Source organism: Lutra lutra, chromosome 3 (assembly GCF_902655055.1).
Source record: "Lutra lutra chromosome 3, mLutLut1.2, whole genome shotgun sequence".
In the NCBI taxonomy this organism is placed as follows: domain Eukaryota; kingdom Metazoa; phylum Chordata; class Mammalia; order Carnivora; family Mustelidae; genus Lutra; species Lutra lutra.
Genome location: NC_062280.1, coordinates 119,154,248 through 119,179,364, shown reverse-complemented (window position 1 = coordinate 119,179,364; position 25,117 = coordinate 119,154,248). Strand labels below are relative to the sequence as shown.

Below are 25,117 nucleotides of genomic sequence, written 5' to 3'. Positions count from 1 at the left end.
AAAACAGTCCTCAAGATTCTGTTTAAAATTTTTAGACAGGGGCGCCTGGGTGGCTCAGTGGGTTAAGCCGCTGCCTTCGGCTCAGGTCATGATCTCAGGGTCCTGGGATCGAGCCCCGCATCGGGCTCTCTGCTCGGCAGGGAGCCTGCTTCCTCCTCTCTCTCTACCTGCCTCTCTGCCTGCTTGTGATCTCTCTCTGTCAAATAAATAAATAAAATCTTTAAAAAAAAAATTTAGATAAAAATGATTGGGAAGCTACTTTTTAACTGTGTTAATCTTTATACTTTCAGAATCTTCTGTTGGTAGACATGGTCTCCATTTTTGATGATGAGCTTTGCTTCTGTTATGTTGATGCCTCAGGGTTGCCTACATTAGTTGTGTAATGGTAATCTTGTTTTTTGTGTGGATTTTTGTTCACATTTGTTGCCTAACTAATGGCCATGTGTGCAATCCAGTGGTGGCGGTCATTGATAGCTGATGGGAAAGCAACTAGCTATAAGTGGTAGGGAAGGGGTATGTTCACTCCAATGTTTATAGCAGCATTATCGACAATAGCCAGACTATGGAAAGAGTCCAAATGTCCATCAACTGACGAATGGATTAAGATGGGGGTGTGTGTGTGTCACAATGGTATATTACTCAGCCATCAAAAAGAATGAAATCTTGGCGTTTGCAGTGACATAGATGGAGCTAGAGTGTAATTATGCTAAGCAAAAAAGTCAGAGAAAGATTTCACTCATATTTCACTCATATGTGGAATTTAGGAAACAAAACATGAATATTTGGGAAGGGGGAAAAAGAGAGGGAAGCAAACCATAAGAGACTCTTTTTTTTTTTTTTAAAGATTTCATTTATTTGAGAGCGAGACAGTGAGAGAGAGCATGAGAGGGGAGAAGGCCAGAGGGAGCAGACTCCCCATGGAGCAGGGAGCCTGATGCGGGACTCAATCCCAGGATTCTGAGATCATGACCTGAGCCAAAGGCAGTCACTTAACCAACTGAGCCACCCAGGTGCCCCCCATAAGAGACTCTTAACAATAGAGAATAAATATGGTTGATGGAGGGAGGTGGGTGGGGGGTGAGCTAAATGGGTGATGGGTATTAAGGAGGGCAGTTGTTATGATGAGCACTGGGTGTTAATGTAAGTGATGAATCACTGAATTCTCCCAAAACCGATATTATTCCACTATATGTTAACTAACTAGAATTTAAATAAAAATTTAGAAGGAAAAATAAAGTAGTAGGGAAAAGGTTTGGAACTAAAGCTACTGCTTAGAAATGTTATCCTAGACCCTGCTGCTCTGAATCAAGTTACTCTTCATATTTTTAGATTCTACTTGAGGATGTATTGTTTCATTTGCTAATCTGCAGTAAAGGAGCCCAGCTCATTGTGATTGACCAGGATTTAACCTTCAGGAAATTAACTAGTAATTCTGGGATCTATATGTTTATGACTAATGCTTTTTCCCTTGTTGATTTGGTGGTCATGTTAGCTAGGATTTCAGTGTTAAGGTAGAATTTCTGTATCCTGTCCTCATCCCCCACGAGTAGCTTTTTGGCTCCGGATACTGAAGGCACAGGAATTGCGTTCTCTTTCTTTCCCCTTGGGTAATTTAACCCACCACAAAAAGTAGTCCCAATGCAACCTGGCATTTGGATCTTTTTGAGCCACTGAAATAACTGATGTTCTAAGAATGATTGGAACAGATGTAACTGTTGAGTTAGAGAAGATTTTGCTCTGTTCACAGTGTTTGCACTCTGAGAATAGTGGGTAAATTTAATATCCTCATGAAATATTCCAAAACAAAGTTTGTTTGTTTTTTTTAAGTTGAATTTCTACTAACAAGATTAAGAACTTATAGTAGTAGGGAGTGAGTAATGGAAGGTAGAATTTGGTTTCAGGATTGCTGGATGAATTTACTTCAGTGACCACACTGGAACATTAAACTAGAAAAGTACCCCTACAATTACACGACAAGTTAAATACCCGTCATGACACCATGTGGCCATCCCGATTTGTCCTTGCCTGGTAGTTTAAAACTAGCTCATTTGGCAGGTCTATAAAAATGAGGTTAAGACCAGTACAACATTTTAATATATTTTCTTCTCTTTATTTTCTTCTGAGACTAAGAATTTGTGGGAATGCTGTAAGAATTTACTTAACATTTTCTTAATCTCAGAGACAGAATTATCAGTGAGAGGGAGGGTAAAGTAGAATGTTAAAATCAGAACACTGAAACTTTCTTCATGAGAGTAATTTTAAGAGCTATTTGAAAAGAAGAGCTAACAGACTGATCGTTTTCTATAGATAAAAAAGAGTTGATCTCATGAATTATTTAGTTTACTAACTTTCCCATCATACCTCTTCTAGAATAATGTTCCCATCAACCTTCACTGGTCAGAAACTGAATGTAGTCTGGCTTTCCCACGTCCCTTTTATATTTTGTGGTGGTCCATCCCCTTTACTAAAGTACATGTTCAAATAAGTTTTGGGGCAGTATAGTATAATAGAACACTGATTCTGATTTTGGATTCACATTTAGGCTCAAATCACAGCTCTTCCATTTACTGTCTTACCAAGTTGTACAAATTATTTACCATCTCTAGGCCTTGATTTACTAATACTGTGTGTAAAATAAATGTGATAATGTCCATTTCTGGGACTCCCCAGGCAAGGAAAGACGATGTTAAGTAAATTAGTAAGCATTCAACAAATGTATGTTTTATCTTCCTAGTGATCTAACACCTTTGCTTATAGAACTTTGGGACATATGCTCTAATAGATTATCTCTTTTAATGGCAGTAATTTTTTTTAAAGATTTTATTTATCTGACAGACAGAGATCACAGGTAGGCAGAGAGGCAAGCAGAGAGAGAGGAGCTGAGCAGAGAGCCCTATCCGGGGCTCCATCCCAGGACTCTGGGATCATGACTTGAGCCGAAGGCAGAGGCTTTAACCCACCGAGCCACCCAGGCACCCCGGAAATAATATTTCTTAAGTGTTGAAATTAGAAGAAAATATTTGTCCTTTTATTCATGAGTGGAAACTAATTGTATATTTTTAAAAATTATATATTTAAAAAAAATCCAGCGTAATAACTTTCCTTTAAATGCTTTTAGGAGGTTTCTTACAGTGTTCGTTCTTTTACAGATAGTAGTAAAGTATTTCCTAAGGAGATTATATTTTTTAAATACAGTCCATTTTCCAGGTGTCATGATGTATTCTCAGAGTAATTGTGTTGGTACAATTATTAAATAATACGTTGTTTCCTGCATGTCTTTGTGGACAGGCTCTTTTCCTTCTGTGGTTATAAAGGTTGTCGTGGTTACTTCATCTTGGTTTGTAATTGTATCAGACTCACTCTACTAATTTGAAAGGGATAGGCCTGGAGACTTCAGTTCCTAAGGAAATTAGCTAAATTTTTTTTATTTTAAATTAATATTTAAGCTAAATATTTCACCTATTTAATGTTTATTTCCTTTGAAAGTAGTAAGCATATGTTAAATCACTTTTGAAGCTGTTTAATTTAGCATTTAAGCCTCCTGTCTTCCTCTTTGCCATGCTAGAGAGAAGTGGGTGAGAAATTCACTTATCTACAGCAGTGCTGCCCCTGGATTTGATAGCCAACCTAATCTCTCTTATCATAAGTCTCATTGATGTTTGCTTAGAAGAGCAGCTGGAAGTCTGCTTTATGTATGGCAAGGTTTCATAAAGTTTATTCTTGGTAATAAATCTCCTGGGGTAAGAGCCAGGCTATTATAAGAGACAATCCTCTCTCTGAACAAGAGTATTTTATTTTGTCAGCTGGAGTTAGTATTTGAATATCTTGTGCTTATGACAGTAAGCTGGTGAGTAAGGCAAGCTGTCTCTGAAGGGTATTTTTACACCATCATGAAATTATTGGCTTTCACTGGAAATGAGAATGCTGCTGTAGGATTGTGATGTGAAGACAACAGTTACTTAAGTTGTTAGTGAACTTAACTTGTGAATTTTTAGTAGTTCAGTGAAAGAAAACATATTAAAACTCATTTATAATGTTAAGACCTCATTGAATTTCTTCTATTGTACATATTTAAATTTTCTTTTTGAAATTTATTAACTGCTAAAAAATGGTGAACACATCATGTATTCGTTTTCCACTTGCCTTTTGTTAATATGGTATTAGGTGTAGAAGCAAATGTTGATTCATCAGTTCAGCTAAGATTTACTGAGCATCTGCTATATTGCTTTAATGCTTTAGTTATAGCTTTCTTTTTTTAACTGTTATCTTGTAGTTTTAATTTGATGGAATGTACTTAATAATCAAGAAATTGAACAAAAAAAGCCAAAATAGGTATTTTTTATGATAATAAAAATACTGTTGTTGTTTTACCTTATCAAATCATAAGCTGCGGGTGCCTGAGTGGCTCAGTGGGTTAAGCTGCTGCCTTCAGCTCAGGTCATGGGTTGCGGGATCTCGTCCCGCATCAGGCTCCCTGCTCAGCAGGGAGCCTGCTTCCCTTCCTTTCTCTCTGTTTGCCTCTCTGCCTACTTGTGATCTCTCTCTGTCAAATAAATAAATAAAATCTTAAAAAAAAAAAAAGATTTTTTTAAAAGATTTTTTTTAAATCAGATTTTCTGATTTCTTTGTCAAAACAGGAAGATCCTTGTACTAGACTCCCTAAAGAGTCCCATAGAGTATTTTAATTTAGAGTTTATTTTAGACATAGTTTTTAAAAATTTTATTATTTGGTTTCTAACTTGCTGAAAACAAAAATGATCAATTTAAGACTACGTGTTAGTGCTAGTCAAATTGCCAGCAGCAATGAGTGATAAGACACAACAAAGGATGGTGGAGAAAAACTGGGGCAAACATAAATCAAAAAGCATTGAGTCGTGTCACTTGGTCAAAGGATGTAAAGCATCATATGTTTTAATAGATTCCAAGTATTCTCTTTATTACAACATCTTATAATAATTGCCTTAGAAATAATTCATTTGAAAAAATTTATGTGAAGGAAGTCGCATTAAAAATGTTTGTTGGCTGCATAAGATACTAACTTAATTCTCTATGATCTTGGATAAATGAGACATTACTGTGTTAACCTCATGCTGCTAATATTTGTACAAGTGATATTTTATACTGGTCTAATCACTGCTAATTTTAGTTTGACAGTCTTATAGTATACTAATCAGTTTACTTTGATCTGTTTTCATTGAAATTCACCACTTTAAATTATTTACAACAGCTTTTGTTTCTGACCCTCTTAAATATCAGAGTCCCTGTCTCTGGTACAGAAATAATATCTAGCCCTGACTGTGACAAAGGGCGGAGAGGCAGCACTTGAAAGTACTGGTCATTAGAGTGAGGTTAAGAGATAATACCCCTGGGATGACGATTGAGACCTGAAAGTCTGAAACAGGCAGACAGGAATCTTCTACATGTGTAAGAAAAGCAAAAACTCGTGATCTCTCAGAGGCAGATTTTATGCTTTTCCCCTGCTTTCCTCTTTCTTTGTCCTGAGAAGGAGTTGTCCTCTTTTTCCCATAGGATATCACATTTGGCTTGCTTCCCTAGTTATCTTCATAACAGTGCACTGCAGCTGCTGTGAAGGTAACTTGATTTTAATGAGATTAAATTGATAATCAAATACCGAAAATGAGCAGTCATGTTAGGAAATGAGTCCTGGACACAATGTGATAATGTGAGCTGTGAATAGGGAAAAATAATTGTTTTGATAATGTATAGAAGTGCTTTGCCTTCTTGCACTACAATCAATGCTTAATTATTCATTGTTCTTGAGGAATTTTTATTAATCTGGCATCTTTGAACCCTAGTGGTGTGGAATATTGCATGTTTATAATGTTAATCTCAAATCCTTACAGGGCTTCCAAATTAAGGAGCAATTAAACTGATATCTTTTAATGACGAGACTATCTTACTGAATTTTAGTTCTTTGAAAACTGGTAATTTTAGGTTAACACCAGAATATTTGGTTTCTGATAATACTTGTAACCATGCTGCATAATACATTTTTATGTCTTTCTTACATCTTTTATTAGTAATTTGAAAAGAACTTACTTTAAAAAATTTTGTCTTTTTATTTCATAAGTATAAAGTGGAAAAAGGAATACAAAACAATACATACAGGTGATAGTAATGATATATAAATGATGTATGCCTATGAATGAAAAAATTAGAAAACTGAACAGATGTTCAGAGTAGTAACCTCTCTATGGTAGGATTGTGAGCAGTTTTCCTTTGTGCTTTTCTGTACTTTCTAGTTTTTCTAAGATTAAGATATAGTATTTTTATAGGAAGAAGTTAAAAACAATATTATGTTAAGAGAATTGAGTCTATAATAAGACTCTGTTTTGTTTTTAATTATCATTTGTTAAGAATGTAATTTTCTGGGGCGCCTGGGTGTCTCAGTGTCTGCCTTTGGCTCAGGTCATGATCTTAGGGCCCTGGGATTAAGCCCAGTGCCCTGTGTTGGGCTCCCTGCTCAGCAGGGAGTCTGCTTCTGCCTCTCCCTCTGCTCCCCTTCCCCACCCCGCTTGTGCTCTCTTTTCGTGCTCTCTCTCTCTCTCTCTCAAAAAAAAAAAAAAAAAAAAAAAAAACCTTAAAAAAAAAAAGAATGCACTTTCCTTTATGGGTGAAATTTACTTCAGTAACATGAAAGTTTGCTCTTTTGGAGAGATAATCTTTATTGCTGCTTATGAAGCCATCCTATCCCCCTGTGGCTCCTTGTTTATCTGGTGATGTTTGTAGTTAAAGGAGACTTTTATTTTTAAAAAATTCTCTTTGGGGCACCTGAGTGGCTCAGTTGGTTAAGCATCTGACTCTTGATCTCAGCTCAGGTCTTGGCCTCAGGGTCATGGGTTCAGGTTCCTAGTTGGGCTCCATGCTGAGTGTGGCACCTACTTTAAAAAATGATAAAAATTCCTTCCTTTTTCCAGGTAACATTAGCTTCATAAAGTCTTCAGCTTTCATTGTTTTACCTCTCTTCTTCACTCATTTTTTCATATCTTGACTTCAGACACATGCATGTACTCTTAAGAAATGTTTATTTCACATAAAAATAAAGCTTCATTGTGAGTACAGGTTGTTTCATTAATTAGAGTTGCATTACTGAGAATTTGAATGTGGAAATCATTTTTAAAATAAGCCATTTTGTGGTGAATAGAGGTTGACATTAATATTTTGGGAATTTATAAATTACTTGTGTATACTTTTATAGATAATAATTTAAGAATGATAAATTTGTTTAATGAGGGCTTCTGGGTTCATAATGTTCTATTCACTGAAGTCTTATTTAGAAAGGATGAGAGAAAAACCAAGGTTAAAAGACATAAAATATAGGATGCTATAAAATGTTTACAGAATCAGAGGATCTTGTTGTCTTAGATTTCTGTGTGCTAACTTTTTGCTTTGAATTTTATTAATTTGAACTTAATACCTACTTTCTCTACTAAAGCCTAGCTATATTAAAAACTATGTTGATAGTTGGTCCCAGTGTTATTTAAATGTATCTGTGAGGTTTTGGTTCCTTGCATTTTAATTATTTAACCATTTTAAAAGAAACCTATTTTTTAATTTTTTTTTATTTATTTATTTTTTTTTAAAGATTTTATTTATTTATTTGACAGAGAGAGAGAAACCTATTTTTTAAAATACGATTTTCTTAACTGGAAAAAAAAATGATGGGATTGTAACTAGTGAGTTTCCAAGAGTCTGTTAATATGTAAAATGAATTGAGTATGTAACAGACTGTTTTTTCTATGAGAGGTTTTTAGTGCTTCGTTTTTCAGACCAGGTTTCTTTCTCCATGTGCCTGTGGCAGTTAAGCTTACACAATTCTCTTGATGATTTGGGGACATTTTTATATTTAATGTATTTTAAAGTAAAATTAAAAAGAGTGAGTGTGCACGTGTGTGTTTGTGTGTGTGTGTATGTGTGTTTAAACCAGGCATATTAAGAGTACTTTTACCATTGTTGAAAGCAGCTTGGTCTGTACCCCCAGATTCTTGAAGGAATTTGCATGTATTCTTTATTGTTAGGGCTTCCTGGTGTGGCAAAGTCTAAGAAACTGCTTGAATGGATGGGCTGGTGGTGCCATCCATAAATAGTAGTTATACAGTCATGCTTATTTTAATTGAGATTAAGAGACAAATATGAATTTAATTCTTTTTTACAGTTTTTAGAAGAAAGTTTCAGACATCTGCAAAATTAGACATGTAGTATATTGGTCATCCGTGTAACCACCATTGAGCTTCAGCAATATCACCTCATGCCATTCTTTAGGAATTTAATTTTATGTATATTTGCTCAGATTTGCCAAGATAAGCATCTGTAAGGTCAAGGTACTGACATCAGAAGCATTTCTGAACAAAGATGTTGCAGTTGGTGGGTGGGTATGACTGTGTTCAGCTGTTGTATAAGCTTGCATAAATAGTATCATCTTGACTTTAATCTTTCGGTTGTTCAGAGGTAGTGTGCATATTTCTGCTTAACCCCTGGAAACTTGCCAAAATAATTTGTATCCTCTCCATCCTTGTTACCTTGACCCTAAATAGTTTATGAGTAAAAACAGTAAATTGATGTTAGGAGCCTGTTGGACTAGAAGAGATTATGCTGAGTGAAATAAATCAAGTAGATAGTCAGTTATCACATGGTTTCACTTACTTGTGGAGCATAAGGAATAACACGGAAGACATTGGGAGATGGAGAGAAGTGAGTGGGGGGAAATTGGAGGGGGAGACAAATCAAGAGAGACTGTGGACTCTGAGAAACAAACTGAGGGTTTGGGAGGGGAGGGAGGGTGGGGGGTTGGGTGAGCCTGGTGGTGGGTATTATGGAGAGCACGTATTGCACGGAGCACTGGGTGTCGTGCATAAACAATGAATTTTGGAACGCTGTAAAAAATTAAATTAAAAAAAAAATCACTAGAAACTTGTTTAGCATACAAAGGAATAAAACTCTTACCAAAGAACTCTAATGTTTAGTCCAAGTCACAAAAAGAGTTTTTAGAATTTGACCATATTGTTCTACTATAGGGGATAAATACTTTGAGAAACTTCTGAGAGACCAAAAGTTCTCAGAAGCTATCCCTTCCAGCACCCTGGTCCACCATTGTTTCCTCCAACCAAATATTACACTTCTTGTGATGGCCTAAATTTTTGCAAAAACAAAACAAAAAAGGGAACATCTTCATTTTCAATTAAAAAAACTTCTGAGAATTACCTCGTTAATGTTTTGGATGCTGTAAAATCTGTTTTGCTTTACAAACATGAGAACATAGACTCAGACAGACCTGAATTCAGATCTCAGCTGGCCTTAATTACTTATCCTCTCCAAATCTCACTTGTTCAAATGTAAAATGGGGATATGGATTGTTGTGTGAGGTAAATGAAATAATACATTTAACTTTGGTTATCTTGAGGTGTAATTTGCTCTCTATGATTGAATAGATGTATGTCCTGAGTTAAGTCATGGATGGATTTGTATAGCTGAAATTGGGGAAGTACTATTTATAATTACTAGGGTACTTACAAAGGAGAGCTAATTTTTACTTTGTCATAACTAGTTTTCTGACTAGTAGGTGTAAGATCGAAAGATATAATAGAAGATCTAGAGATATAATGGAAGATCTAAAGATAGAAAATTCTCTCTGAGCAAATACTGTATTGGAACAAAGCATTGGAAAAAAAACATGCCTTACGGTTGTTTCTTACCAAATAATTACAGCAAACTCTGGCCTGTTCTATTCTAACTGCACTATTGAGTGAATTCTCAAGTTCAAGTAAAACTAGCAACATTGGACTCAGTATGGAATTCCATGGTAACTGCAAAAGAGTTTTTCAGGTACTGGTATTTTTATGTTTTATTAGATTGTTAACATTTTACCATCTGTTCCTAATGGAGTGAGAACATTTATTTTATCTAATTGAATGGTGGCCTGTACTTGAAGATTTGTGTTGTGATTTCATAGCATTTAGTAAAGGATAAAGATAAGATAGGATAAAGATTTGGCAAACATAGTTGACAATTTTAGATTTCTTGTTTAATTCTAGTCTTTAAACAAAAAGGAAATACCACTCCAAAGATCCTTAGATTATTTATTTTGTTCTTATTGCATTTAGATGTAACTAATTCAATTGTTAGGACTTTGCTGGCCTTAAAATAGGCCTGGCAGAATGCCAATGAGGGCCATGTATTTAAAATGTTATTGCAGATGGTGTGGGCTCTTTGTCTCATATGTATTGTTTGGCTCTGAAGTAAAGTTATGTGAAGGCATTGGCTTAAATCCGAGGGCTCTGCACTAAAGCAACTGACCCATCCAGCTCTCTAGTAGTTGTCAAAGACTGGGCTTCTTTATGGAGTAGCATTTATATTATAGTAGATGCATTCAAACGGGTGTTACTTGAAAGCATACTTGTGATATAAATTATGAGCAGGCCTAAAAATGGAAAATGTTCTTAAAAAGGTAATGTTTTTCCTTGAAATTTTTAAGGTTTTTGTTTATTTCATTTTATGGTTCTTAAATGGTATACATTTTGAATAAGCTTTTGATTGAAAAATACATGTGATTTATTTATTATAGGAAGAAGACCTTCGTCAGATCTTCATGTTAACGGTTGAAGTTCTTCAGGAGTTCAGCAGGCGGGAAAACCTCAATGCTCAGATGTCTTCGGTATTTCAGCGTTACCTTGCACTCGCCAATCAAGTCTTGAGCTGGAACTTTCTTCCTCCAAATTATATCCTTTTAACAACTGAAGAATTTATTTGTGGTACTTTTCATAGATGACTTAATTTTGGCTAAAAGCACTTCATCTCTGCAGGTTTGTAAAGCATGTTGTTGAAAAAAATGAGCTTTTTTCGAAATGGAATTAATTTTTTTTTCATTTTCCAATACACAGTGCAGTGGACTACTTAGAAGTTTTAAAATTTCATTTATAACTTTGTACAAGAGAGTCAAATAAATGGAAGCATTTAGTGGATAAGGGTGTTATTGCTAAGGAATAGCAGTGTTCCTTAGGAAGGAAAAGGAAGGTGGGAAGCAAATTTTTGTCAAGAAACTGAATCATTTCCTCCATCTAACGTGATTACATTGGATTTTTTTGGCTGACTTTCCTTAAGACTAAATTGGCATTCTCTAATTTGATCTTTATGGATGCAGATGTAAATATTAAGGTAGTGGTATGTATATTCTGTGAAGACCTTTTTTAATGTAAAAATATTAAACTTTTATTTCTAGATAGTTATGAATAATACAAAATAAGTTTAAATGGGTTATGTTGTAGGTACGTGTGTGCTTTTTAAAAAATCAGTTATTGAAGTTGAAAAATTTGTCTTTCTGAGTTTAAGGTTTATGATTTGCTTTCTAGAACATTTGCTGCCTATTGATAGATTGAAAGCAGTAATAGCTGGTGTCTCTTCATCTTTATCATAATTGAATCAGACAAATCTAGGTTCAGTTCTTAGTTGATGTTAAGCAAATTACTTAACATCACTGAGACTTGGTTTTTCCAGATATTAAATGGGGATATGGATTGCTGAGTGAATTGAATGTAGCAATACACTTAAATCACTCAGGAGTTAGCTACTATTTATTGAGCTTTTAATAGTTTACTTAAATGAAGAAGCTCATCAGCTGTCTGTGTTATGCTCCTTTTTCTTGCCCTAATATATAAGAAATTTAATTTAACTTCTACATGTCTTTAATCAGTCTTTTCTTGGGGGCATGAGTATGGGGGATTAGGGAATCTATTAAGGAGAAAAAGACAGATGACAAGCATATAGGAAATATATATTCGGCCATACCAGAAATTTAAGATGAGACTCATCTTTATTCCAACAGAGCCAACAGTTGCTACATTCATATACTAGAAATTATCTACTGTTTTTGCCTGGTAAAATTGTGGGATTTTTAAAGGGGCTGAGTGGGGTTAGGTACAACATTATCTTCTATTTTCAAGTTAATACACTTCTGTAGAAAACTAACTGAAATGCTGTATAGGGTATTGAGTCTCTGACTCAGACCTTGAGTTCTCCAGTTTTCTGTCCTCAAGGTAGACATGGTGAACTGCTCTGTGGGGCAGAGCGTACAGGGATGTTAATCACTTTCTGCTTTTATCCGTGTTCTCTAATCATCTTTCTACTCATTATTAATTTTATATCTTCAGTATATTCTTTTTGGTTATTAAAAGGCACATATTTTCTTAGGTTTGCTTTTTTAAAAATTTCCCCTATGAGTGTTGCAATATAATTTTTGCTCCAGTTTTTGTTAGTAAAAAGAAAGATGTTGAAAAACTTTGAGACAGATTTAAAAAGTAGCAGGCCATATGGAGCTATCAAAACATTAATTATATATGTAGGGAAAATCAACAAAAGTTACACTGCATATATTGGAGCCAATTTTAAAATCTCTGTTTTAGGGGGAAAAGTAGTTGGCTGAAGAGTGACTGTTTTGTAAAGGGAAACAGTGCTGTGGGAGTTTGGAAACAAAGTTTGTCTAAAGATACACACATAAAATATTTTCATAAAGTATTTAGATAAAGCTTTGGAAAACTTGTCATCTGAAAATAATAAGCACAACTACAGTGTTCCCAAAGGAAATAATTCCTTGTTTAAAGAAAAGTAGGTTTTGATCTTGACCTTCAGATATTCTACTTCATGACTTACAGATAAATTCATATCTGATCAGAGATGTTTGCATAGTAGCCATTTGTTGGCCATTTGAACTCTAGTCCAGTATCCCTTCCTGTAAGTGGATTAGCTTTAAATGTAGGAGAAAGCATGGCAATGGAGTTAAAACTAAGCTACACTTTTAGTGCTAATTAAGGGATCAGTTTCAAGGAACCCAATTCTGATATAATTTCTAATCTTGGCAATTCCTTGGTAATCTGTTTAATCATTGGGAAGGGAACTGGATAATTATTTAGCTTTGTACCTTGAAGAGGACCTACAGATCAAATTTAACTTAGTTAATATAAAATGGTTGGCTTTTTAAAAAATGATTTATCTTTTAAGGTAGAAGAATAGCTAGTAGACCTTGTAAAGTGTGTATTTTGTATCAAATATATTCTATCATTTAGAATGGTATCATGTTAAATGAGGCTATGTAAAATTGCCAATATCAGTCTCTATTCATAATTTTTTGTAATGTGCTTTTCTCTTTTGCGTCTTTTTATTTTGATGTAATTCTAAACATACAGAGATACTGCAAGAGTAATTCAAAGAATTGGCCATGTGTCCTAATACCAAGATTCACCAGTTGGGAACATTTTGTCCCTTTATTTTTCTTTTTATTTCTTTCTGTTTCTACATAAGCATAATTTTCTGTTGTAAGAATATACCACATTTCTATGTAATCACGGATCATTTGATTGATAGTTGGGTTGTTTTAGCTTTTTGGTTATTATGAATAATGCTGCTGCTATGAACATTCATTATAAGTTCATGTTTGGACTTATATTTTCATTTCTCTGGGATATAACTGGGGGGTAGAATTGCTGGACCATATGGAAACTCTGTGTTTAATCTTTTTTTTTTTTTTTTTAGGATTTTATTTATTTATTTGACAAACAGATCACAAGTAGGCAGAGAGGCAGGCAGAAAGAGAGGGGGGAACCAGGCTCCCCATTGAGCAGAGAGCCCGATGCGTGGCTCGATCCCAGGACCCTGAGATCATGACCTGAGCTGAAGGCAGAGGCTTAACCCACTGAGCCACCGAGGCGCCCTTCTGTTTAATCTTTTGAGGAGTTGCCAAGCTGTTTGCTAAAGTGGCTGTACAATTTCACATTCCCACTGACATTATGTGAGGTTTCCAATTTCTCCACATCCTGGTCAACACTTGTTATTTGTCTGTTCATAGCTATCCTATTTCATATGAAGTGGTATTTCATTGTGATTTTGATTTGCATTACCCTGATGGTTAATGTATTAAACATCTTTTTATGTGATTGTGGGCCATTTGTGTATCTACTTTGGAAAAAATGCCTGTTGAATTCCTTGTCTACTTTTTAATTGGTTTATTTGTATGTTTAAATTTGAATTGTAATAGTTCTTTATGTATTCTGGATACAGGTCCCTTAACAGATACATGATGTTCAAATATCTCCTCCATTTCTCCGAGCCGTATTTTACTTTTTACGATATCCTTTGAAACACAAGTTTTGTGTTTTGATCTCGTCCAGTTTATTTATTTTTTCTTTTATTGTTATATCTCATAGCCCAATCCAAGGTCATGAAGATTTATGCCTGTGTCTTCTTCTAAGACTGGCTTCTTACATACAGACTCTTCATATTGAATTACATACAGACTCTTCATATTGAAGACTTTGATCCATTTTGAATTAAGTTTTATGTATGATATGAGAAAGTGATCAGCCTTAATTCTTTTGCGTGTGGATATCCAGGTATCCCAACAGATAACTGACCATTGATTAGAAAGATAAAAGAGTCTGGGGGAGTAGGAAGTACCTGAGATATGTCATGGTGGTGAATGATTACTATATCTATTAATATGTAACTTAATTGCCCTAACATGAGTTTTTAACTTGGAATGCCAAAAGGATTGATAGGAGAAATTATTCATATGAATCTGTAAGGTTAAATATGCATGCTCAACCTCCAAATTTGTATTTACATAGATATTTGTTGATAAAGGAAATGATTGTAGACCAAAATATATATTAGATTGCCTAGAAGGAAATTTTGTATAGTCGGCTGCTGAAGCTTTTGGAAATTTCTTACAGAGAAGTATGTAAATTTTGACTATAAAAATGTTATCTTGAAAGCCAGTTGAGGTTAACTCAGCAGTGGAGCTAGGATATTCAGAGAGGTATTAATGAAAAGAATACACTAATTGAATATTTAGATATTTATTCATATTTAAGAGTATACAATAATTTATTTTGCAGTGATCTTAGGTCAAGATTAATGTACATACATAGAGTTTCACTGAAGAAATCACAACTCTACAGCAGTGGCTCTTAGTTGGGGTGATTTTGCACACTTGGGACATTTGGCAATGCCTGTAGATGTATTTGGTTATCACTTCTAGGAGAGTATTACTGGCAGCTGGTGGGCAGAGGCCAGGGTTACTGCTAGACATCTGCAATGCACAGGACAGCTCCCACAGGAAGCAGTTATTGTGCTCAAAATGTGATCAGTAGTGATCCACACGAAAACATTTATGTGAATGTACTTAGCAGTATTATTTATAATAGGCAAAAAGTAGAGGTAGCCATCAACTGATGAATGGATAGTAGCCAAGTAGCCATCAACTGATGAATGGATACATGTGGTTTACCCACATTATAGACTACTATTTAACAACAAAAAAGGAATGCCGATACTGATACATGCAGCAGCATGGATACAGCTTAGAAACATCATACATCTTAAATGAAGGAAATCATTCACAAAAAACCACATGTGCAATTCCAGAGTAGGCAGACCTATGGAAACGAAGATTAGTGGTTATCTAGGGCTGGGACGGTTGGAAGGAAACAGGAAGTGATGGCATAAGTGGATGGGGCTTCTTTCTGGATGATGAGAATGTTCTAAAATTATATCATGGTGATGGGGTTGCATAACTCTGAATATACTAAAAACCATCGAATTGTATCATCAATGAGTAAATTATGTAGTATGTGAATTAAGTCTCAAGGCTTTAGAAATACCAGTCATGCCAAGGGTAGAAATCTTGCCATACAGGTTGACTGCCTACTGTCATAGAATGTTATAGAGGGAGATTAATGATAAAGATATAGTCTTGGAGTGGCGCCTGGGTGGCTCAGTGGGTTAAGCCTCTGCCTTCGGCTCAGGTCATGATCTCAGGGTCCTGGGATCGAGTCCCGCATCGGGCTCTCTGCTCAGCGGGGAGCCTGCTTCCCTCTCTCTCTCTCTCTGCCTGCCTCTCCGTCTACTTGCGATCTCTCTCTGTCAAATAAATAAATAAAAATCTTAAAAAAAAAAAGATAAAGTCTTGGGAGATACTCCTTTTATGAGACCATTAAAGGGAATGAGAACTATCATTCAAAGAGAATCAGAGTCGATTGATAGTAGAATCTGTGGGTACCACAGCAATAGTAAGAAACAGGAAGAAGCAAAAGAGATTGAGCAGGGCAGTTCAGACGAGCAGAGGGAATAGCTAGGTATGGGAGTCTGAGAAGCAAAGATAGATCAGTGTTTCAAAAAATAAAGTTTGTAGACATGCTCTGTTACTGATAAGGAAGATGTAGATTGGGTGTCAGGGCACAGATAGTCATGTGGAGATGTGTTTATTTGAGTACCAGGTGGGTGGGGTATTGCCCAAAAGCCATTTCAGTGATTGACTAGTGATTGGTAATTGAGGTAGAAAGTGTAGGTATTGGGTGCCTGGGTGGCTCAGTGGGTTAAAGCCTCTGCCTTCAGCTCAGGTTATGATCTCAGGGTCCTGGGATCGAGTCCCGCATTGGGCTCCCTGCTCATCGGGGAGCCTGCTTCCCCCTCCACTCTCTGACTGCCTCTCTGCCTACTTGTGATCTCTGTCTTTCAAGTAAATAAAGAAATAAACTCTTAAAAAAAAAAAAAAAAAAACGGTCAGTCTGTAAAGTCACTAATCAGCGTATGAAGTAGTTTATGTATTATCCTTCCAGGGGGTATTTCTGTTTTACAAGGAACATATCTAGGAGAATCAGCAAGAAGAATTTCTGACTTCAGGTTGTTGAAAGGGAAGGTTATGTTGAGAATTGTCCCTCAGTCCTAGGTCATAATTGATTCTCCTGAATTACATGTTAACCTATACTATAATATTTTGAAAAATACTTAGTAGTTGAACTTACAAACTTGGTTCTTTTTTTTTTTTTTTTCAGCATAACAGTATTCATTATTTTTGCACCACACCCAGTGCTCCATGCAATCCGTGCCCTCTACAATACCCACCACCTGGTGCCCCCAACCTCCCACCCCCCACCCCACAAACTTGGTTCTTATATCTGTTTTCTTGCCTGTGACATCCTATTACCCCATTATACATAAATGTAGTTATGTAGAACCATGATAGCCGGTAGAGCTTTTGGCTATAGGAGAAAGTTAGCTTTCTCAGAAAGCAACTGCTTTTCTGATATCAGCCTGCACGTGATTAGAGAGCAAACAGGGGAAGGTCTGGGCCACTAAGTTGTTTGCTACTGTCAGAGCAAGGCTGTGCAGTTTTATTTTCTCTTTCTAACCCCACAGATTTTTCACTCACTACTTTTTATAGTTTAAAACCATGCAGGAGCAAGGGAGTAATGGAATGAGCATTAGAAAAAAGTCTCCCCAAGAGGAACCTTAACTTCTGCATTTTTAAACTTAATTTATCGTAATTGCTTAGTAATTTCAGGCCATAGGCAACTTAAAATTTGAACCTTACATTCCAGGAGCAGTGTCCTTTGGTGCCCCTTTGGCTCAGTAAGTTACATCATTTATGTAGGTGTTTGTTGGGCAGACCTGACTTAATTACTTTAAATGCTGTATTTCTCACTAGAAAATTTCCTTTAAAATTATGTATTTATAAAGAAATATATCCATTGAGTTCTAAATTCCATGAACTAGCTGGGTTATCAGTTCAATAAATTCTTTTTTTTTTTTTTTTTAATTTTATTTATTTATTTGACAGAGAGAGAGATAGAGAGGGAGCCCAAGCAAGGGGAGTGTGAGAGGGAGAAGCGGGTTTCCCGCTGAGCAGGGAGCCCGATGCGGGGCTTGATCCCAGGACCCTGGGATCATGACCTGAGCTGAAGGCAGACGCTTAATGGCTGAGCCACCCAGGCACCCCAATAAATTCTTAACGAATGCCACTACTTACAAGGTAGTCTTGGGATGTACTCTGGAAGCATGGAGTTTAAGATTATATTGTTTGCAAAATGATGTTGATGGGAAGATGGTAAAAGAGTTGCCCACTAAAGTGGCAACTTTAGTTTTTCCCATGTATTAGTTTTAAGTGAATAGTGAATACTCAAGAAATTACAATTATGTGGAGAGTTTTGGTTTATTAATATCTAATGTGAATTCTTGAAGGCCATTCTATACATTTTAATTTTGATGGCAGAATTCTTTTGTTCATATCAGACAGCATTAAGACTATGTAGATTTAATCTTTTTATCGGTTAAAGCAACTTTGCTTTTGCCATGGGTAGAACTGTACTTCCTACCCGGGTTGGTTGTCTTTAACAGATTTTGGTCATTATTTGGACTGGGGAAAAGTGTGCAAATGTGTTACCATTAATGGAAAATCATTGTTCTACTGACAGTAGGCTGGTAGCATGATCTTTATATATAAAAATTATACAACTGCCCACCCTAGACAGTTCTTGTGATAGATCAGACAGTGATTAGTTATTAACATTGTGGCCCCACACCTCAGCCCGAGTTGGATTTTTAAGTTCCATGAAAGAGGGAATGACACCTTTTCTCTCTGTTCACATCAGTGTTGGTTGACTAGCCTAGCCCTATAGTAGGGTGGGTAAGCAACCAACATACTGGAATAGAATACAAAAGAGGGCTTGATAGCCTAAAAGTTCTCTGACCTAACCACCAAAACATATATCCACACCTAAATGTGTAGCATTGAACTCCATAAAAGTAATGGAAATGTAATCTAATTGGGGTAAACTTCACTTACTGTATCTTTTGAATTTTTAATATTTGGTTTTCTATTTTTTAATCCACTTAGGGTAGTAAATATTCCTCATTATACATCAGTTTTCCTTCACAAAGAAGGAGGAAGTGGGGAATCATCCTATATGGAAGACTTTGATTTTACTTTACATTTTAAGTCATCTAAGATGTCTGCTTGATGCATTATATCTTTTCATTAAAACGGCTGTGTTCTTTTTTTTTTTTTTTAAAGAATTTTTTATTCATTTATTTGACAGAGAGAGATCACAAGCAGGCAGAGAGACAGGCAGAGAGAGAGGAGGAAGCAGGCTCCCTGCTGAGCAGAGAGCCCGATGCAGGGCTCGATCCCAGGACCCTGAGATCATGACCCGAGCCGAAGGCAGCGGCTTAACCCACTGAGCCACCCAGGCGCCCCAAAACGGCTGTGTTCTTAATTGAGGATTCATGTTCAGAAACTTATGTTTGACATTGATAAACAACAGATACATGTTGACATAGTATAAACTTTGAATTAAGAAATACTATGATATTTTTAAAGGCAGTGCGATATAATTCACAAACCATACAAGCCACATATTTATTTATTTATTTTTTAGAAAGAGAGAGGGTAGGGAGAGAAGATCTCAGGAAGCCTCCATGCCTAGCCTGGAGCCTGATGCGGGCTCAGTCTCACAACCCTGAGATCATGACCTGAGCCGAGATCAAGAGTCCGATACTTAACTGACTGAGCCACCTGGGCGCCCCACAAGTCACACATTTAAAATGTAGAATTAAATTTTTTGCTTAAAGTTTACTCAAGAGTTGTACAACCATTACCACCATTGATTTTAAGGAATATTTATCATCCCAAAAGAAACCCCATATCTTTTAACATTCCCACCTCCACTTCCCCCCACCTTCACCCCATTTCAATGGCAACTACTAACCCACTTTCTATCTCTATAGATTTTTCTATTCTGGATTTTTTTTTTTAAAGATTTTATTTATTTGACAGAGATCACAAGTAGGCAGAGAGGCAGGCAGAGAACGAGGCGGAAGCAGGCTCCCTGCTGAGCAGAGAGCCCTATGTGGGGCTCAATCCCAGAACTCTGGGATCATGACCTAAGCCGAAGGCAGAGGCTTTAACCCACTGAGCCACCCAGGCACCCATGGATGTTTTATTTAAATGGAATCATGCAGTATGTGGGTTTTTTTGTTTTTTGTTTTTTTTGGTCACTTTTATGTGGCATGTTCTTGAGGTTTATTCATGTAGCATGTAGTGACATTCCATTCCTTTTGTTGCCAAGTAATATTCTACTGTGTGGATAATACCATGTTTTATTTCTCAGTTCATCTGATCAGTTGATGGTCATTTGAGTTCTTTCCATTTATTTATTTATTTATTTAAGATTTCATTTTTTCATTTGATAGGGATCATGAGAGAGAGAGAGAGAGAGATCATGAGCAGGGGGGAGGGAGGGAGAAAAGGACTCCCTGCTGAGCTGGGAGCCTGATGCAGGGTCTTGATCTCCAGGCCCCAGGATCATGACCCAAGCCGAAGGTAGATGCTTAACCAACTTAGCCACCCGGGTACATCGGTTCTTTCCATTTTTTTAAAACCAATTTTCAGTATAGAAAAATGCTGCTGTGAACACCTTTGTACAAGTTTTTCCGTACTTGCGGATTTGTGTTCCCATTTTTCTTGGGTGTATCTGTAGGAATGGATTGCTGGGCCAATATGGTAACTATATATTTAACATTTTGAGGAACTGTCAGATTGTTTTCCACAGTACCTGCAGTATTTTCGATTAACATTGTAATATACAAGTATGCCATTTTGTTTACATTCTCACCAACACTTACCTGGGTTTTCTTCTTGTTGTTTATAAACCATCCTGTTTCATACAAAGTGGTATCTCATTGTGACTTAGATTTGCCTTACCCTAATGGTAAATGCTGTTGAGCATCATTTTATGTGGTTACTGACCATTTTTGTATCTTCTTTAGAGAAATGACTGTTGAGGTTCCTTGTCCATTTTTATTTATTTATTGTTATTATTTTAATTTTTTTAAAAAGTATTTAAGTGAGAGAGAGAGTGCGTGAAAGAGCGCAAGTGGGGTGGGGGAGAAGGGCGGAAGGAGGAGAAGCAGACTCCCACTGAGCAAGGAGCCCAACATAGGGCTTGATCCCAGGACCCTGAGATCATGATCCGAGTCGAGGACAGAGGCTGAACTGACTTAGCTACCCAGGCACCCCTTCCTTGTCGGTTTTTAAATTGAGTTGTCTTTTTAAAATTTTTGGGTTTTAAGAGTCATGTATATATTATAAATATATAAAACAAGTCTCTTGTCAGATAAATGATTTTCAAATATTTTCTGCCATTATCTGAGTTGTCTTTTTACTTTACTGATAATGGGCTATGAAACATAGAAATTTTTAATTTTTTTCTTTTGTTTTTTTGTGTTTCTGATATATTTATAAGATTGTTTTGCATGACCCAAGGTCAGAAAGATTTTTTTAAAACAGACTTTTTTAGAGCAATTTTAGATTCATAGGACTATTGAGCAAAAGGTACAGAAATTTCCTGTATCCTCCCTTTCCCCACACATGCATAGTCTCCCATTATCAATATCCCCTTCAGAGTTGTGCTTTTGTTATTATTGATGAACCTACAAGTAACACATCATTATCACTCAAAGTCCATGGTTTACATTAGAGTTCACTCTTGGTGTTCTGTGGATTTTGACTAATGTGTAATAACGTGTATCCACCAATCCTTTTTGTTCCCTACCTCTCCCTGAACCCTCGTCAGCCACTGATCGTCTTACCATCTCAGTAGTTTCTCCTTTTCCGGAATGTCATGTAATTGGAATAGTATAGTATGTGACCTTTTCAGACTGACTTTCACTTAGTAATATGCATTGAAGATTCCATGTCTCTTCATTGCTTGATAGTTTATTTCTTTATTACTGAATAATATTATGTTGTCTGGATGATGGTTTACTTACCCATTCACCTACCAAAGGACATCTTGTTGCTTCTAAGTTCTAGCAGTTATGATTATACAGCTGTGTGCAGGTTTTTGTGTTGACACAAATATTCAACTCCTTTAGGTAAATACCCAGGAGTATAATTGCTAGATCACATGGTAAGAGTAGGTTTAGCTTTTTAAGAAACTGCCAAACTGGCCTCCAAAATGGCATTGTGCATTCCCAACTGGCAGTGAATGCATGTTCTTTCAGCTCCACATTCTTACTAGCATTTGGTGTTGTCAGTGTTCAGATTTTGGCCGATCTGGTAGGTGTGTAGAAGTATCTTATTGTTTTAATTTGCATTTCCCTGATGACATAATGATGTAGAGCATCTTTTCATGTGCTTACTGCCATCTGTGTATCTTTGGTGAGGTATCTGTTAAGGTCTTTGGCCCATTTTTTAAGTGGGTTGTTTGTTTTCTTATTGTGGAACTTTAAGAGTTCTTTGTATATTTTGGATAATAGTCTTTTACCAGAAATATCTTTTGCAAATATATTTTACTGGTGTTTGTCTTATTTTGTTAATATTGTCCTTCACAGAGCAGAAGTTTTTAATTTTAATGAAATTCAGCTTATCAGTTCATTCCATCATGGGTCATAGCTTTGGTATTACATCTAAAAAAATCATTGTCGAATCTGTCATCTGGAACATCTAGAACATCTAGATGTTCTTCTGTATTCTAGGAATTTTAGTTTTTTGTTTTACATTTAGATCTGTGGTTATTTTGAGTTAATTTTTGTTAGGGGTATAAAGTCTGTCTAGGTTCTTTTTTTTTTTTTTGCATTGGATATACAGTTGTTCAGGCACTATTTTTGGAAAGACTGTCTTTACTCTGTTGTATTACCTTTGCTCCTTAATCAAAGATTATTGGATTACATTTATGTAGGTCTGTTTCTGGTCTCTTTTATTTTGTTTCTTTGATCTGATTTGTCCATTTTTCTCTCCAGTACAACCCTGTCTAGATTATTGTGGTATCATAGTAAGTTAGCGTCAGTACTGTCACTTTGTTCTTGTTCTTAAGGCCACAAAGATTTAATTTTATATTTTATTCTGAGTTTTATGGTTTTTTTAGCCCATATGGTTAGGTTGGTCATATATTAGGTCTATCATCATTTTAAGTTAGTTTTTGTATATGGTATAAGGTGGAGAGCAACTTCATTTTTTACATGTTGAATATCCTATTGTTCCTAGACCATTTGTTGAAAAAGATATTTCCAGTTGAATTGTCTTGTCTCCACTACCCCCCCATTCTGTTTAAAGTTAAAATGTGACAGTGATTTTGACTTCTCAGTTCTATTCCATTGGTTTCTATGTCTGTTCCTTTGCCAGTGCCAGACTGTCTTGATTATTATTGTAGCTTTGTAGTAAGTTTTGAAATCAGGAAGTGTGTGTCCTTCAACTTTGTTCCTTTTTTTTTTTTTTTTTTTTTTGAAGATTATTTTGTTTTCTCTGTGTCCCTTGTGTTTCCATATGAAAAACAGAATTAGCTTATCAATTTCTGCAGAAAAGGCAGCTGGGATTTTGATAGATACTGTGTCAAATCTGTAGATTAGTTTGGGGAGTATTGCCATGTTTAATAGTGTTAAATTTTCTGATCCATGAACATGGGATATCCTTCCATTTATTTAGATCTTTAATTTCTTCCCACAATGTTTTATAGTTTTCAGAGTAGGAGGTTTGGAATTCTCTTGTTAAATTTGTTTCTGATGTTTTATTCTTTTTAATTCACTTGTAAATGGAGTTGATTTTAAAATTATTTTCATATTCGTGCTAGTGTATAGAAATACATTTTTTTAAAGATTTTTTTATTTGAGAGAGAATGAGAGAGAGAGAAAAATCATGAGAGGGGGAGGGTCAGAAGGAGAAGCAGACTCCCCACCAAGTAGGGAGCCCAATGTGGGACTTGATCCCAGGACTCTGGGATCATGACCTGAGCCAAAGGCAGTTGCTTAACCAACTGAGCCATCCAGGTTCCCTGGAAATACATTTTTAATGTTAATCTTATACCATGTAATGTTGCTGAATTTACCATTTAATGTTACTGAATTTACTGACACAAATAGTATTTTTAGTGGATTAAAATTTTTTGTATATGTGATATCATTTGCAAGCCATTATCTTTATTAAGGACTTATTATATGTAGGTTTTATATGTGTAGAAAGTAATTCATCAAAGTATCCTCCACCTCAGACCTAGGTGGAGCAACATATACAGACAGCTCCTGGGATTTGGTAGATGTTAGAATCACTCCTTGGCCCAGTGAGCTAGTTAGGGTCCCAGTCTCACCTTGTTGAAGGAGACTGAGATGAAATCTACTTGCTTTCATTCTGCTTCAGATCACTGCTGTCTAAAGAAAGTGTCCCTGGTTCCATGACCATCTGGTCATATCGTTATCCCAGTTTAAAAATGGCCACTGTGGGACGCCTGGGTGACTCAATAGGTTAAGCCTCTCCCTTCGGCTCAGGGCATGATCTCAGGGTCTTGGGATCGAGTCCCACATCCAGCTCTCTGCTCAGTGGGGAGCCTGCTTCCCCTCTCTCTCTGCCCGTCTCTCTGCCTACTTGTGATCTATCTCTCTGTCAAATAAATAAAAATCTAAAAAAAAAAAAGCCTCTGTGAACCTGCATGGTCTGATGTCTGCTTCTTCCTCAAAACTTTCCTGTGCTATTTTGTTAGAGCTGCTCTCACAAGCTGTTTCCTTCTGCCTTTTCACTCTTCACATGGACTTTCTCTGCCTGGACACCTTCTCCCCTTTCCTAATCACCACCTGATTGTGCCTGAGATGGGTACCCTAGATCAGGTTTCTTTTGCTATGCTTTCTCATATGTATGTTATATGTGATTTTCTCCCACTTTGCTCACTTCTCATTTGTAAATTTTCATTTGTAGCTCATTTGAATAAATCTATTTACCCACTCATTTGGAAGCTCATGAAAGCATAGGTCATGTGTTTGTTCACTATATTGTTTTAGCACCTTGCACAGTCTAGCATATAGTAATAGATGCTTAACAAATATGTATTATTTAATTAGTGAGGTAAGATGATTTGATTCCAAAATACTATTTTTTTTCTTGGATGTTTTGTTCATGCTGCTAAGATTATTTAGCTGGGAGTTCACCTGGTGTCCATAAATGCTTAAGGGTTTTGGCAGTGCTAATAAAAAATGACAGTATCATTTTGTAATAAGAATGTTTGGCAGGTATGTTTGGCATGTTGACTTTAATAATACTTCTTTTTTTAGTTTGATTACAGTGCCTTTTATTGATATTCTATTTTTGTGGATCTGATTTGGTTTTAGTAAAAAAAAATTTCAACTCAGTCTCTTGGGGAAATCTAACCGGATCATAAAATAGTAATGAGATATAGAAGCCTTCACCTAAATTAGGATTTCCAGTAAACCCACTGTTACTGTTTGCAGGCAAGGCTTGGGAAAACATTCAGGTGAGGTCAGTTCTCCTTTATTTCAGAGGACTTTT

General features: G+C 36.1%; 1 protein-coding gene across 4 annotated transcripts in view; it reads left to right on the top strand.

The window, feature by feature from the left end:
• Positions 1 to 25,117, top strand: part of XPO4 (exportin 4) — a 125,558-nt gene that overhangs the window by 41,932 nt on the left and 58,509 nt on the right. For all 4 annotated transcript variants that reach the window (XM_047722876.1, XM_047722880.1, XM_047722877.1 and 1 more), the window contains 2 exons: positions 9,727 to 9,843; positions 10,583 to 10,736. In XM_047722876.1, the coding sequence (XP_047578832.1) occupies positions 9,727 to 9,843; positions 10,583 to 10,736 (271 nt within the window). The remainder of the gene's footprint in view (positions 1 to 9,726; positions 9,844 to 10,582; positions 10,737 to 25,117) is intronic.